Source organism: Penicillium vulpinum, assembly GCF_028829585.1.
Source record: "Penicillium vulpinum strain IBT 29486 chromosome Unknown utg000004l_segment0_segment0, whole genome shotgun sequence".
In the NCBI taxonomy this organism is placed as follows: domain Eukaryota; kingdom Fungi; phylum Ascomycota; class Eurotiomycetes; order Eurotiales; family Aspergillaceae; genus Penicillium; species Penicillium vulpinum.
The window spans coordinates 6177366-6192582 of record NW_026643244.1 but is presented as its reverse complement, the minus strand read 5'-3'; the positions used below and the strand labels follow the sequence as shown (position 1 = coordinate 6192582).

General features: G+C 47.7%; 10 protein-coding genes across 10 annotated transcripts; 7 read left to right on the top strand and 3 right to left on the bottom strand.

Moving 5' to 3' along the window:
* Window positions 1–371: 371 nt before the first annotated feature.
* N7479_010840 (uncharacterized protein) lies at window positions 372–1342 on the top strand (the record flags this gene model as incomplete). Its single annotated transcript, XM_057258531.1, has 5 exons — window positions 372–413; window positions 468–486; window positions 545–628; window positions 683–1117; window positions 1179–1342. 5 exons carry the CDS (start codon window positions 372–374, stop codon window positions 1340–1342), a joined length of 744 nt encoding a protein of 247 aa, XP_057105989.1.
* Window positions 1343–2237: 895 nt separating this feature from the next.
* Window positions 2238–3158, top strand: N7479_010839 (uncharacterized protein; the record flags this gene model as incomplete). The annotated part of the gene is made up of 4 exons (XM_057258530.1): window positions 2238–2594; window positions 2680–2770; window positions 2824–2906; window positions 2964–3158. 4 exons carry the CDS (start codon window positions 2238–2240, stop codon window positions 3156–3158), a joined length of 726 nt encoding a protein of 241 aa, XP_057105988.1.
* Window positions 3159–4887: 1729 nt separating this feature from the next.
* N7479_010838 (uncharacterized protein) lies at window positions 4888–5154 on the top strand (the record flags this gene model as incomplete). The annotated part of the gene is made up of 1 exon (XM_057258529.1): window positions 4888–5154. The coding sequence occupies one exon, from the start codon at window positions 4888–4890 to the stop codon at window positions 5152–5154; it is 267 nt and encodes an 88-aa protein (XP_057105987.1).
* Window positions 5155–5337: 183 nt separating this feature from the next.
* Window positions 5338–5966, top strand: ura6 (uridylate kinase ura6; the record flags this gene model as incomplete). Its single annotated transcript, XM_057258528.1, has 2 exons — window positions 5338–5565; window positions 5631–5966. 2 exons carry the CDS (start codon window positions 5338–5340, stop codon window positions 5964–5966), a joined length of 564 nt encoding a protein of 187 aa, XP_057105986.1.
* Window positions 5967–6474: 508 nt separating this feature from the next.
* On the bottom strand, window positions 6475–7959 carry N7479_010836 (PCI domain protein; the record flags this gene model as incomplete). Its single annotated transcript, XM_057258527.1, has 2 exons — window positions 7697–7959; window positions 6475–7586 (listed from the first exon to the last, which is right to left on the bottom strand). The coding sequence occupies exons 1-2, from the start codon at window positions 7935–7937 to the stop codon at window positions 6475–6477; spliced, it is 1353 nt and encodes a 450-aa protein (XP_057105985.1). The 5' UTR covers window positions 7938–7959.
* A 533-nt stretch (window positions 7960–8492) lies between these two features.
* On the bottom strand, window positions 8493–9195 carry N7479_010835 (uncharacterized protein; the record flags this gene model as incomplete). The annotated part of the gene is made up of 3 exons (XM_057258526.1): window positions 8493–8894; window positions 8948–9024; window positions 9075–9195. The coding sequence occupies 3 exons, from the start codon at window positions 9193–9195 to the stop codon at window positions 8493–8495; spliced, it is 600 nt and encodes a 199-aa protein (XP_057105984.1).
* Window positions 9196–10194: 999 nt separating this feature from the next.
* Window positions 10195–10890, top strand: N7479_010834 (PaaI family thioesterase; the record flags this gene model as incomplete). Its single annotated transcript, XM_057258525.1, has 1 exon — window positions 10195–10890. One exon carries the CDS (start codon window positions 10195–10197, stop codon window positions 10888–10890), a length of 696 nt encoding a protein of 231 aa, XP_057105983.1.
* Window positions 10891–11099: 209 nt separating this feature from the next.
* N7479_010833 (thioesterase family protein) lies at window positions 11100–12178 on the bottom strand (the record flags this gene model as incomplete). Its single annotated transcript, XM_057258524.1, has 2 exons — window positions 11100–12016; window positions 12076–12178. 2 exons carry the CDS (start codon window positions 12176–12178, stop codon window positions 11100–11102), a joined length of 1020 nt encoding a protein of 339 aa, XP_057105982.1.
* A 569-nt stretch (window positions 12179–12747) lies between these two features.
* N7479_010832 (RTA1 domain-containing protein) lies at window positions 12748–13665 on the top strand (the record flags this gene model as incomplete). Its single annotated transcript, XM_057258523.1, has 2 exons — window positions 12748–12766; window positions 12827–13665. The coding sequence occupies 2 exons, from the start codon at window positions 12748–12750 to the stop codon at window positions 13663–13665; spliced, it is 858 nt and encodes a 285-aa protein (XP_057105981.1).
* Window positions 13666–14444: 779 nt separating this feature from the next.
* On the top strand, window positions 14445–14809 carry N7479_010831 (uncharacterized protein; the record flags this gene model as incomplete). Its single annotated transcript, XM_057258522.1, has 2 exons — window positions 14445–14495; window positions 14552–14809. 2 exons carry the CDS (start codon window positions 14445–14447, stop codon window positions 14807–14809), a joined length of 309 nt encoding a protein of 102 aa, XP_057105980.1.
* Window positions 14810–15217: the final 408 nt, after the last annotated feature.

Below are 15217 nucleotides of genomic sequence, written 5' to 3'. Positions count from 1 at the left end.
TGCTCCGGGTCATCGACCAGGCGAGAACAAGAGCAAAGCGTCATTGGCATCCCCTCCCGCCAAATGGATGGATAGGGATGCTCTGCTTGTATTGGGTGATCGGCGGTTATTCCCAAAGTCGTGAATTTGACTGAAATATTGTACTGTCGCACACTATTCGATATACCATTTGTTTGTAGTTACCCAGGTGGAAGTTGATATTCGGCGGAAATCCCGTACTTTTGGCTTTCTACATAGCACCTGTACAGCCCGAGCGGTAATTTATTTCCTAGTATCTTTGAATGTTGATTTTTATATTTGCTTGTCTCTGCTCCATTTTTCTTCGCATATACACGCTTAGATCCCACATTGCCCCCGCTTGTTTGTACAAGATGAAGTTCTTATGTCTACACGGTGCCATTGGCAACATCGATGTAAGTTGATGGAGAACATTGTGAGGAACATCAATACTAACTTCTTTATTGCAGAATATTAACATCCAGCTTGGTAAGCATGATTTGGGTTTGCGAACTAGAAATTAGGATCTTCACTGACAATATCGCAGGTCCGTTGGTGAAGCAGATGGCCATAGACGGTTTCGCCTCATTCCACTATATCAACGGTCCTGTTTCTGTATCTCCACCAGCAGGTACGTTCCACCCTAAACATAATAGCAAAGTGTTTTTATTTCCGTATTCTTTAGGGTTCGCGGAGTATTTTGGTATCGGGCCACATTACCGGTGGATGGAAGATGGAGGAGTAGCAGAGGAATCATTGATCTCCCGTGTTCGAAACGCCCCGCATGGTTCCTGTCCCGAGGATATGATGAGAACTTTAAACAAGGACTGGAATGGTCGTTGGAAAAATCACCACCAAGTCATGGAGTACCTCTACGACACACTGGAGAAGAATCCCGATATCGAAGGCATTGTCGGATATAGCGAAGGTGCTATCATGGCTGCGAGTCTAATCATAGATGAGGACAGAAAGGCTCAGGATACCGGTCGTCCTCGGCGCATCAAATGCGCAGTTTTCTTCACCGGGTGGCCTCCTCTTTCTCCCGAGGAGGAAGTGGTCCTGTCAGATGAGAGCGACTATATTCTGGACATTCCAACGCTTCATGTGGTTGGTGCAGATGGTAATTTTGAGATTTATTACCTCTGTTCAAACGATATACTCACTATGTATCCCTGACATAGACCCCTACCGATACGGTGCACTAGCCTTATTCAACATTTGTGATCCTGATACCGCAGTGATGTTTGATACTGGACGGGGCCACACCATTCCTCGATCCGGTCCGGTTATTACAGAGCTAGGAAATGCCATGCGAGACTTAATTGATAGAGTGTATCCAGCGTAATCGAGAGCAGTGGTTCATGGGTAACACGAACCCCTTTTGTGCGCGGTGTGGCAGCATAGGGCCCGTTGAAGAATACACAAGCTAGGGCCTACGGGGTTCCAGATTTTCAAAGACCATATGCTGCAATATAGTTAGATTTTGAACCTTTAGACGTGTATTATTATTCATCCATAGATTATATAACGTAGCCTTGTTTGCGCTCTCGATGGAGTGAAGCCCAACCAGAGTATCCCAATTAGGATAGTGTGTTACCCACCAGCTTACTGTAGCTCCTCCCAGCAATATTATTCTCTATAAAACAGTTCGCGTCACAATTGGAAACTTGCCTACTGGAACTTTGCTCTCCCGGAGCACCGGTATGCGTCCTCGGGTGTACTACCGTTCTTGAAAGTCTGGGAACTCTGAGTTGATTAGCACATAGATCTGTAGGTCAAACCCGAGCTCTGATATCGAGCTGAAATAATACGCTTAAGGTTTAGGTGGCCATTAAGCTAAGCTATGACAGGCCAGGACCGTAGATGGCAATCTCCAAAGGTCTGGCTGAATACTTCATTCGGTATCATGGATATCACCATAGTCTGCCCCAAATATATACAAGAAAAGGCCTAAAATAATTGTCATTTATATTATCACCAACAATTAGAATTCAAACTAATGATAACTAATCACATATGAACATCACATCAGACCACGGCCTAGCCAGCACCCTGAAGTAACGGTACTACGTAGGTTCGGCGGGTTAACAAAGCAACGGTCAACAAAGTCGGGCATTTTCTCTTCGGTCCCAAACATATAAAGAAGAAATAACAAGCGGAGAAGCTTAAATATTGGGGATATTTCTTCGGCAAACCATCAGCGATCCTCAGTTTTCGAATCGAACTTCAAATTCTACAAGATGTACGACATTGTTGCGAAGATTATTTGGATATTGCTAGCTCTTATCCTGATGTTGATACAGACCCATGCGCAATCTGTGTCAGAAGATGAATGCGCAACGGGAGTTCATGCCATTATCGCCAGAGGGCAAGGCGGGGGCGATGATCTGAATGTGTTGGTCACTCTTTCGGATTTAATCTTGCAGCAGATCCCTGGCTCCACAACCCTCGGCTTACCCTACGATCATGTCAATGTCTCCACTGACATTGCCAAACTGCGAACTGTTCATGACGGTGCAGTTCTAATGCAGCAGTACGTGCAGGAGTACAGTGAAAGCTGCCCCCAAACTAAGATCGTCGTAGTGGGATATTCAATGGTGTGCCAATATCAGCCCCACATATGATATTTTGCCCTTTTATTATGGCAATCAGGCATGCCAAATGCTAAGGTTTACCACCTAGGGGGCAGTTCTCATGATGGATTCCATATGCGGAACCAGTGAGATTGGATTTGTCTTTGTCTCCCCTATTGCGCCATTCTACAACTCAATAAGTACGTGACTTCGAGACAAATCTCACAGTACATGAATCTGATCAAATATCTAGTCATAGCTGCGATTGCATATGGTGATATAACATACGTTCCTGGTATGCCGTGGAATGTAGGTAATTGCACAATGGGTATAGGCGTGAGTACAACAAATCCCACATTGAAGTACAGATAGAATCTAAAGTGAATATATCAGGTCCTTCCTCGCATGAACTCGGCCTTGTGTGAACCCTTTGCTAGCTCAATACACAGCTATTGTGATTACGGTGATGCTCAATGCTGCTCACCATACCCAGAAGACAACAATGCCGCACACCATGGCTACGTGTCGAAGTACAATCAGGACGTTGTGGACTTCATTAAAACCCGTCTGGGCACGATTAGGCGGTAATTATGCCTTCTCGGAGTGGGGAAAGTGAGAAACAGGTTGTAGAAAAATATATACTGTTCGATTACAGATGTTGGTCATCGCCTTAACAAGCAGTGGCTTTTTCTTAATACTATAAGTTATATCGATTTTTTTATTAGCATGCATAAATCTGTTTCGCGCATCAGTTCTTATTATACATATCCACAAAGTTAGAGAGTAGCATAAGTCAGCAGCTCACCTTAATAGGGTGTATTCTTGGAACTACCGAGCTGACCGGAAACTCTTGAAATCATTTATATCTAGGATAATTCCGAAGTGAAAGATGATATCAGTAATAATAACGATAAGACATAAGTAATCTGACCATACAAACATTATAAAATACTGCGGCTCCTTATATCTCTTAATTAAATTTTATATTTACTTTGCAGCCAATTATTCCGTCAATCAGCCTCTGTGGCGCAATTGGATAGCGCATACGACTTGTTAGTTCCCCCAACCCTTATATTACAGAGCATCTTGCTAACTAAAACACAGCTACCTGAGTCGATATCGTAAGGCTGCGGGTTCGACCCCCGCCAGAGGTTCTTTCTTTTTTTTTGAAAATCTGCATTTTCTAGTTACTGCTGTTTTTCTCTACCATTAGAACCAAAAATGAAGCAAAAATAAGCAATACATAGGGTGGGAGAGGTGTTCAAAGCTAGAAAGGTACATATGTTTTGATATGGCATTGGCAGAAAAGGGCGGTGAGCTCTTAATCTGTGCAAACGGGGTAGTAACTAAATAACAAGTGATTACTCCAACAGAGCTGTTTTGAAGATTTTTAGGTCTAGTATACTTAAGTATAGATAGCAATATTATTGCTAAGAATAAATAATACATAGATAATTTAATTCTAACGGAGGAGCATTTGAATACATTTCCCATTATCCCACTACAACATAGGTAGTAGAGCGCTCTTAGATCGATCTCCACTGGTTTTAGATTTAACCCTGTATCTTGTATCTTTTTATCATTGGGGTTGAAAGCGAGTGTGCTTTAATTTGGTTCAACCTGACGCCGATGTTCCAAATGTTCAGATAATAAACTGCTTACGTCCCCTTTGAAATCTTCCAGGATTCCAAGGAGTGGAAGTCATACGCGGTTCCTATTGTGTGAGCAGGCTACTGTTATGATTATGGCTGTCACATTGAATAATCAATAAAATAGGCTCAACACCCATAAATTTCATATATATATGTGTGTGGAAGACGTCCTTTGTTTACTAGAAAGTTTTTGGGATAGTATTACATTTTCTGGTACGGATATATATACTCCGTACAATGGTGAGCATTTGGAATTGACATTTTGCCTCTGACCTAGGCTCTCATGAGGTAGATACGCTTGGAAAGTTACAAGCTACATGGATTGGGCATAGTTATTATTCTTCAATGGAATCTCCAATAATCCCACATCAAGCTCGGGCTTCAAGATCCTTGACAGTCAATCATATATATATTTCCAGCATTCCTATTAGCTACATATGTGTGGATATAGATTTGTGAAGCAGTTCTACTAGGTAACCCTGGAACCTTACAAGAGGCATTGATCTGACTAATATCACTTGCCACTGAAGCCGAAAGTGAGGGCGAAGACGTAAAATGAACACAACCGCTTCGAGGTATACAGATCAGCAGCTAATCCCGTTTCGGCGATCCCAACTCCTTTTTCTTTTTTCCCCTTCAACAACCCCAAGCCTCTATCTCTCTCTATGTTCTCTCTAGCCCGTCATTTCCCTGGAGTCCGCTCCAAGCCTCTCCTCCTCACCAGCCAAAATTTCCCCCGATCGACTCAGGTACCCCACCGCCTGTATTCGAACCCTCCGAGATCTTCGCCGCCACGCGCACCCTCCTCCGCCCCTCAATCCAGCCGCTCCAATTTCCCGATCATCCCGATCATCATCATAACTGCCATCAGCTCCGGCGCCTACGTTTACCTCGTGAAGTCCCGAGCCGGTATCAACAAACGCCCCAATTAACTCGAAGTAAGTACCGAAGGCCTAGCCCAAAGAAAAAAGCCAACTAACTTTCCGTTTCAAGTCAAGTGCTGCCCCTCCTCACGCACACCGACACCCCCACAACCAACCTCGACTCGAAACCCAATCCTCAACCCCTTTAACCTCACCTCTCCTTTAATCTCCCACCAATACCAATTACTTATAATGGCCACCCCCCGCTTCTCCACAAACGACGTGACAGTCGTCTTCTTCCTCGGCGGCCCAGGCAGCGGAAAGGGCACCCAATCCGCCAACCTCGTCAAGGACTATGGCTTCGTTCACCTCTCCGCCGGTGATCTCCTGCGCGCCGAGCAAATCCGCGAAGGCAGCCAGTACGGCGACCTGATTCGCGAGTACATCCGCGAAGGCAAGATCGTGCCTATGGAAGTTACCGTTGCTTTGTTGTCGAATGCCATGGCCGACTCGCTGGCAACCTCGCCTCCCCGGCTGGCACCAAGGCTCGTTTCCTTATCGATGGATTCCCTCGCAAGCTTGACCAGGCTGTTTTCTTCGAAGAAACTGTCTGCCCCTCAGAGCTTGTGTTGTTCCTCGATTGCCCCGAGGATGTCATGGAGTCTAGATTGCTGAAGCGTGGTGAGACCAGTGGTCGTGACGATGATAATGCGGCTTCTATTCGCAAGCGCTTCCATACTTTTGTTGAGACTTCTATGCCTGTTGTCGACGATTTCGAGAAGAAGAATAAGGTCGTCTCGGTCAAGGCTGATAGCTCGGTTGAGGAGGTCTATGAGCATGTTAAGGCGGGTATTGAGGCTCGTGGTTTGCACCGTCGCTAAGGGGAGCTCTTGTGTTTGTATCGATGTATATAGAGTTGGGGCCAATTCAGGGGGAAGAGTTGTGTGACTTTGTTGGTCGACTTGAAAATAAGAGTATAGAAGAATTTAAGCATTTTTAAGCTTGAGACCTTTGTTTAGATCAATGCTTGACTCCCATGAGATCAACAAAATAACGTCGTTTCTGTTGTCAGTTGACTACGTAGTTATATGAACCAGGACCAGTCTAAAGAAATATAATATTCTTTAAGCCAGGATAAAAAATAGAACAAAAGAAAAGTCATCCCTCTGGAAAACATAAACAAGACTAAGATTGACATGACATGACTCGTGGGGTCCCAGACATCCAACGAGGGTAGTAAAAACCCAACCCTACAATTGGCCAGGGAAAAAGAAATGCACGAGGAAAAGACAACAACATTTCCCCTCTATTAACTGAAAGATTTTTGTGTTCTGTGAGCTTTTTCCATTCATAAAAAAAAGGACACATCTGTTCCATAGAGCGTCATATTTATTCGGTACTGGCTTCAACCTCACGCGCCTGTGCGGGTTGGATGCGTCGGCGGTCACCGTTGCCATTGCGGTTGGCGTTGGCTTCTTGGTCGGCCGCGGCCTGGATACCCTCGCGGGCGAAACGCTCACGCTCGGAGCGGATCACGTTCAGAACGTTCTCAAGGGAGCGGCGCCAGACCATCAGGCGGCCTTGGACCTCGGACCACTGCTTCTCGCCGAAGACGCGGTAGGTGGCGCGGTGCACAAGGAACTCGGACTTCAGCTGGGACAGTCTGCCCTCAACAAGGCCGGCACGGATGGTGTCGATGACCCACATCTCGACCTCGGAAGCGGGGACGCCCAGGGCAGAAGCGATAGAGGCGTAGGGGAGCGAGCGCGAAGGGGTGGAGGATGCCAGCGAGGTGAGAGTGAGGAGGCGCATCTTGGTCTGCAGAGCATCGGCGGCATCGGCGAGGACGCCGCCAGAGATGGAAGCGAGAGGGGTGGCAGCGACGAAGGTCTCGTAGGCGTCGAGGGTGTCGGAGGTGAAGATCTCGAGCAGCTCAAACAGAGTGCTGTCGCTGGCGCGGAGGGCCTGCACGGCGTCTGATGCAGTCAGGGGAGTGAAATCGAAGACGGTGGGGCGACGGAGAGCGCTAGCGAGTGCGCGCACAGCCAACTCGCGGGCTTCGGGCTTGCTGACGTCGGCAGAGTCGATGGTCTCGAGCGCTTGCACGATGTGAGTCTGGGCCAAATCCTCATCACCAGCAGCGGTGGCGGCCTCGGCAATGGCGATGTGCAACTTCCGGGTGTCGTCGCTGTCCAACTCCCACGATGAGAGCCATGTGGGGAGCTGAGAAGAAAGCTGGGGCTTGAGGGCTTCGAAGGCAATTCCAGATCCAGACTGGCGGATCACAGCCACAACCGCAAGGAGAACGTGGTACCGGCTCGAGTCATTGGAAGACAGAGTGTTGAAAATGGTGGTGAGAATAGAGATAGCGAGGGTAGGGCCGAACTGAGGCGAGGTGGTGATGGGCTTAGCGAGATAGGTGCAGATGCGAGGAAGGAACACGTCGGCGTCGGAAGACTGGTGAACGAGGTGGACCAACAGGTTGTAGGCGGAGGTGATCTCTGCATTTTTGTAAATCTATGTCAGTTTTTATCCATCAAATATCAAAGTGCAGCCAGATTCCGACTATCTGCAGATCGTCGGTTCTTTGTCGACACTTTCGCCCACTCACCCTTCTCGGGGGCACTGTTCAAAGCGGTGGCAGAGCCAACAAGCTTCTTCAGGACTTCATCGCGCTGCTTAAGGTCGGCCTCGCCTTCAGACTGTTCCTGCTGGCGGAGAGGTTCGAGGAGCGGGGCGATCTCGGACTGGAGGCTACCCTCTTTGCGGAGGGCATCGATGTACTGGGCGAACTCATCGGCGAGCTCGGTGAAGGAACCCTCAATGAGGAGGGTAGTGGTAGGGGCGGGCATGATGTTGGATGTGGGAGAGGAGAGGAAGAGAGAACGTGAAGTTCTTGATGGTGGAGTCTATCGATAAGTTGAGAAATTTCAGTGTGTGCCAAAAAAGTCTTGGCGAAAGGAACACCACAGTTGAAACATCTCGACTGATCTTTTGTTTTCACTTTTCGACCTTATTTCGAACCTTTTATTCAAGTGAAATATTTAATATTTATACGACTATCTTGACTACGTCAATTTTTCTGTCCAATGGGTGGCCAATAATTGGTGATATTACTTGTAATCGAATAGTTTATGCGCGGAATCGATACCTGCGCAGACAAAAAAAGGGAACTCCAGCCCCAAGCAAAATAAGAAAGGAAAGACGCCACGTCCATAGACAGGTGGACAATCATAATGAGCCAAGACGATTCAAAGGGGAATCGAATGACTTGAAAAGGGGGAATGCAAATGACATCGCGATGAGTTAAGGGAATACAACAAATAGGAAATAGGACGCTATGCGACCCAACCATCAAGGGTTAATTAACTGCTCAAAGACTGAGAATACTGAGGAATATCGTTCCTTTACAGGACCATGCGCGCAGCAACGAACATGAGACCAGCAATCAGACCAGTGGAGTACTGAGTCAGATCACCAAGAGCGACAGCGGCGTTGGTGGTAGTGCTTGCAGGAGCCACGGAGGAAGTGGAGGTGGTGGCGGCAGACTCAGTCGCAGTGGCCAGAGCCAGGGTGGACGAGGCAGCGGTGGTCGAAGAAGAAGAAGAAGTGGTGGTCACCTCACTTGCGTTCTTGGAACCACAGACGGCGGCCTTCTTGCAGGCACGCTGACCCTCGGCATCGTTGGGGTGCGAATCGACGCACTGGCCATATGTTGCCTGGCAGACATAGAAAGGCACAGTCTGCTGGTAAGGGGTCATGTCGGGGGTAGAATCATCGCCACAGACACAGCTGAAGTTCAAAGTGGACTGTTCAAACCATTAATCTCCTGGGCGCACAGACGCGATACATAGTAACATACCGAATCGCATGAGTTGAGCTTGGTGCCACTCTGGCAAACCTCGGGGCAAGTGTTGCGCTGGGCACCACACCAGGCGCCTAGATCTTCATTAGCTCTTTGTCGCATTGAGAGCCGTCAGGGTACATACTCAGATCGGTGCTTTTCACTAGACCAATATTGAAACCAGCGGGGAGGGTGTAAGGCACGGTGGAGTTGGCGCCCATGACGGCGGTAGCCAGAGCTGAAACGAGAATAATTGAGGAACGCATGATGAATAATTAGAGATGCAGTACGAGAACAGACAAGTGAAGAGTGGAGAGGAGGGAAGGGAAAAGAAAACAAAAGGAATGGGCAGGTGCTTAGGTACTTGTATCCACGGGTTTCAAGGGTTTCCAAGGTAAATAGATATCAGGTAATCAAAGGTATCAAAATGGTTTTGGTTTTTATTTTGGAAAGAGAAAGTACGGAGTACAGGGGACGCTTTTTTTCCCTTTATTTGCCAGGGTAACCCCCCTTATTATTTGACATACCAAGTGGAGAGTTATATATCCACTAGTGCTATTGTTTTATGTGTTTTCTACGTAAATTATTCAAGTTGCACAGGCCTTGTTTCGATAATTTGCTATACGCCTGACCCAAAAGAGTCTGCAAAAGATACCAGCCTAAATTGGAGGATCCTTGGCTGCGTGTAACTAGACCTAGTCAGGCTAAGCTGCCCCTGCCGCTTGAATCCGTACGAATCAAAACCCTTCAACGGAGATTGTCGAGTGTGCAATTCTACAAAGTCCGAGATAAGTGGCGAATGGTTCGTCTGTTTAGTACCATCACATTCTTCCCCGAATTCCCAACCCCCCATCAACCGTATCCCTTACGGTTAACTACCGCTTACATGCCAGGGGTGAGACACCAATGCATGTCTCTTCGAGAGCACCATGATTGGTTCTTCAGTTCAAGGAAACACATGGGAACATCTACTTTAAAGCTTGCAAGGTTCCCGAGATGTTCGCTCCACCCCAAATGCAATTTTTTGCACATCAATTGGACCGTGCCAAATGATTCGACCAATATATTCACGTGACTGTTTATCATGACCCAATCGGTCATGAGCGGAGCCGAGGTTAAATGATGCCGTTAACACCGTTGGTCGCGCTAATATACTGACGAAACTGCTGAAACACCTTCATACCAGGTCCTTTATCTACGTTTCACTTACAATTAACCACAATATAAACCCCAAGACCAAAACAACCGGGGAAAAAAAGGAAGAAATGGCCGATCCAGCCCCCGCAATCGCGCATCTTCGTACCAACTCATGGGCAAACAACCTCATCTCCTCAGCCGACTACACACCAATCCAAACCGACTCACGGCGCTTAAAGCCCGCAACTGGCGAAGATGGCTACTTCTCACAAACCCTGAATACACCCACCACAATCCCTCACTGCTTAACCTTGCAACGGCGCAACCTCACACCCGCGCTCGCGGAAGTCCCCACCTGGCTCCCCGCAACAAAACAAGATGCCGCATCCGCCGCAAAGCCCACCCCAGGCATAAACCCAGCGGACATAATTATGATCTGTGATCTCAGCAGCCCTGGCCTGTCGGGCCATCCGTCCACTGCCCATGGTGGCATTGTCGCGACGCTGATTGACGAAACCATGTCCCTCGCTGTCGCGGCGCATACCAATGCGCCAACTGCGCTCGGTTTCGAGGAGGATAACCCGCGCGGCAGCATCTTTACCGTGCAGCTGGATGTGAGGTATAAGAAGCGAGTAGCTACACCTGCCTTGCTAGTTATTAAGGCGCGAGTCGTTGGGAGGGTAGGGAAGAAATTCTGGGTACGGGCGCAGGCCTTGCAGGAAGATGACGAGAGTGCTGGGGGACATTTGGAGTGGACTAAGCGGAAGATTGTCAAGGCTGATGCTATGGCATTCTGGCTTGTGACGTCTGATTCGAAGCTGTGAGCTTCATTCTTATGTTTTTTTCCAGGCTCAAAACTTGAAGCGTAGACTGTGGGATCGATTTTCCTGATGTATATGGTGGGATTTTGATCCCGTACATATATCCGATTTTGGACATATAATCATAACCAGCTAGATCACATAAAGCATAGAACAAGCTTGGATTGAACATATGAAATCTATTCTTTAAATATATCTCTATGAAGGACTATCTACAACTTCTCCATCTGCCTAGTACCAATATTGCGACTGGCACTAAGAACCAATCCAACCTGCGTACTCACTGCAATAACGTCCCCAGCCTCATCAAGAACCGTAACCTCCAAATCCGTCCGTCCATTCCTAACAACCTTAGTAACAACCCGACTATAAAGCCACTCCACCCCCTCAGCAGGAAGGTGCTTCTTCATATCCACATTGAGCGTAACGGTGGGATACCAAAACTTCGAGTTCTGTTCAGCAACCGGAACCCCACTCTCCTTCGCTGCAGCAGTAGCAGACACAGAATCAAACCCATCCAACGCCATGGGAAACATATCAATAAGATATGCCACCGCAGTATCCGTCCAGCGGCCATTCACATCACCCTCAGGCCGGAACCTGGCCAACTGATCGATAGCCATTTTCCCAGAACGCATATACTGTATGTTACCAGTACCAGGACCGAACAGCTCGATCTGCCCCGAAGCCTTTCGGAATTTCGGGAAAGGCACGGCGAGCTTCGTCCAAGCGCCATCAGTGCCCGTCCGGCCCAGCGCTTCTAGATCAACGGACCCGTCCGCACGTGAACCAGCTGCCGGAGCAGGGTGAGGCTTCCACCCTGTGCTTGCACTAATACCGACCTCTGCCTCCGGCGGACTGATGGTGATATAGCCAGCGAGCATGGTGTCCAGCTGGCCGGGTTTCTTTTCAGAGGCCTGTAGTAGCTTGATGTGGATTGTGCTTGTGCGGGCGCCAATCTTCACATCTTCGACTTCGAAGGTTACGGGTCCTGACGCTGTGCGCCGGATGAAGACGAGTTGCATTGAGATCGGGGACGCGGCGCTTTTGTATTGCTTTGGGTGGGCGTGCGCGAAGTGCGTTAGAGTTAGTTGGTAGACTACGGCTGTTGTGTAGCCGCCGTGCGGGACTGGCGTGCTGTTAGCTTTTGATCAATAGAAGGTGAATTTTACATGGGTTCTGTTGTACCGGTTCCAATGCACCATTCTGGTTGGAGGAAGGCGCTGTATTTGTTGTGGCCCTGCGGAGTGACCTTGATGGCCTCCTGGAAGGATGGGTTGACGGTGGACATTACTGTGGCGGCGTTTGATAAATACGTTTAGAATGGAAGGTCAGGTCTAAACAAGGTCATTATATTGTTTTCTGATATAGGAACCTTCCAAGGTTCCCCATATCTCGGTGGACCTCGGCGTTTTCCCCAGACCTCGGACAGTCGTCCACTTGCGGGCAGGGCTGCCGGGAAGCTGAGTCAGCTCTTCATCAACCACGTGGGATTTTCCAAAGAAATCTAGTAAATACCATCTGCTAGGCATCTATGTAGGTGGAGGGATTTGTGATGTAAGAGGGCTGTGTGAACGAGAAAAGATCGAAGTTATCAGGTCCCTACGATGTAGATGAGACCATGCGATAGGTCCGATCGAGAAATAATGCGACCATGTTCATGGGAATTGCGCTAAGCGATATTACTTGGCGCTGGGTGGCTCGCGTAAAGGGGCCTGGCCTATGGAGCAATTAAATTTCCAAGGTGCAATTTAATATCCAGAATACGAAAACGGTTACATTTTACGATGAGTTTGTTTGCTAGTACTATATATAAAAGATCTGACCCATTTCTGCAGCACATTTATGCGCAGAACTGAGATGGATCACCATATTTTAGGTACTGCACTTTAACGCAACTCTCCAAGGCTATGGCTTCGGACCACTAACAAAATAATAGAACGATCTTATGGCTATGTTGACCCTAATTTTCCAAACCCGGGCGGCGAAAGGGACACCCCCGTGATCATTTATGGCTACACGCCTTCCATCGCTCTAGCTGCGTTCGCAGCAGCATGGTTCTTTCTTCACTTCATCTACCACACGGCGCAAACCATCAAGCTCCGCAGCTGGTGGTGGATGACATTTTCCGCTGGTCTGATTTTCGAAGTGATAGGATACATCGCGCGATCCCTTTCAGCTAAAAAGGACCCTTATCACCTCATCTACTTCATTCTCAACTACTTTTTCATCGTTGTGGCGCCCGTCTTGCTTGCCGCCGGTATCTACACCATTCTATCAGCATTGATCCCGCGCGTAGGGAGCCAGTATTCATTTCTACCCCCGAAGGTCATCCTGGCCTTCTTCATTACTTCAGATGTCATCTCAACAATCGTCCAAGTCGCCGGTGCGTGTCTCATTGGCATTACAGAGTCGCGTCGGGAAGATCCCACGACGGCGAACAACATCCTCCTGGGCGGCCTCGCGTTCCAGGTCTTTGTCATGACTATATTCGTCATCGTGGCGGCGAGTTTCCAGTTCCGAGCTCGACATGCTATCAGAGAAAACGGGCTCGGGCTTTTCTGCTTGGCCTTTTCCGTTGCGACTCTCATGGTTTATTTGAGAACCATCTTCCGTCTTGCGGAAACTGGTCAAGGTCTTATGGGAGAGCTGCAAACTAATGAGGTCTATTTCGCATGCCTTGAATTCGCGCCTATTGCGCTGGTCGCTCTTCTGTTTGCTATCTGGTATCCTGGCCGCTGCGTAGGTGTAGTGGTGCGGGTCGATGATAAACCATAGCCTTTTGACATTGGAGCAAATATCATGTTTTTTTTTGTTGAATGAGTTTCATCCATACGTATACCCATGCTGAACTTGTATGTCTCATAAACACCAAAATAGGAAAGTCCTCCTGTTTTCTGGCGATTGCCTATTTAGGAAGAAGGGTACCTTCCTAGAGAACATCAATGCGAGGTAGAACCTTTCCCCCCAAAATCCCACTTCATCTCCTCTTCCTATCATCTACCCCAAAACAAAAAGGCAAATATTCCCCTCGCCTGTTCAATGGGCGTGTGGTTACCCGCCCTACGTATGGCCGGCGTGGTGGTAAGTTGCGAGCTTATGTTAAGCTGCCCAAAGTCCACCTCCAGGGCTGGAGACTCTGCTTATGATCGACAGGAACATCTTCGTCCTAAGTTTAAATCTACCTCCTAGCCTGAGCGGGAAGTCTGACTTGGGGCCGAACACATGGAAATGGGGTTTCAAGGAATTGAGGATTCTCAGAGTGCGCTTACTTGGCCTAGTCTGCTTTATTCACACCGTAGCTAACCTAATGGAATGGCAGTTTTGACCTACAACATCAGGGATCGTCAACGATAGCAACGCTCTTCACCATTCATTTGATCCGGACACATCTAGGCCATATGTGTTATCGGTTGCGCTACAGTCATAAGATCAATCGTCAATCGTCCTCTGTGCTTCCTTCCATCCTCTTATCGACTTAATGGACGCTGATCATAGCGCTGCTATCAGCTGGACAGAACCTTGGCAAGTGTGGGAATCATGGAAAATCCTACAGAATGTCCCTTGGCCCGTCGGCTCACCTCAAAAGGCCCCGATTTATCTTTCCAGTATGTTTGATTGGGTACAGCGGTAGTGGGCTCCAAGAAGGCTAATATGACCACAGACTTGCCCGAGCATCAGCTCGACCCACGCTATCTCCTCGAAAATCTACTCTTATGAGCATATCGCGTTATGTCCCCTTAGAATACAAGACCACCTAGAAAATTCGGCGGGCCTTGCAACCCTGCTAGGACTTGGGAATGTCGAGAATGTTAAGGAAGAGGTGGAGTTGATTCTGGCTTGCAAATCAAGTGAACCTATTCGACCCAACCGCGGACAGGAGCAGCTCATACCTGCTTGGTTGAAGAGCGGTTCTGAATGAAATCCATAGGTGCTTAACATCCAACTTTCAAAAAAGAAAACATGTTTCAAAAAAATTGCTCATATCTTCTCTAATACCCGCCCTAGGCTCTTCTCTTAAGAGGAGTAATCAAATGACCGAAATTTAGCTGTTCATCAGAAACCACCAGGAATTTTTCCAGTCGTTCTAATCAAGTTTTTTTTCTTTTTTATTCTTTAACCCGAAATTGTGAAAGAATTAAGATGCAATGCAAATATGTCTTGCTGTAGAGCCTCCATGTATATACCATATCAACATGATCAAAAATGCGTTGCAATGGGTGTATGCTAGCACCAAATCATAGTTGCTAAAGAAAATGAAACTCCAGTCCGTTTTGCTATCTTCGTGTATTCGTCCTCGCATGTTCATATCCTGGAAATTTGAAGTAAA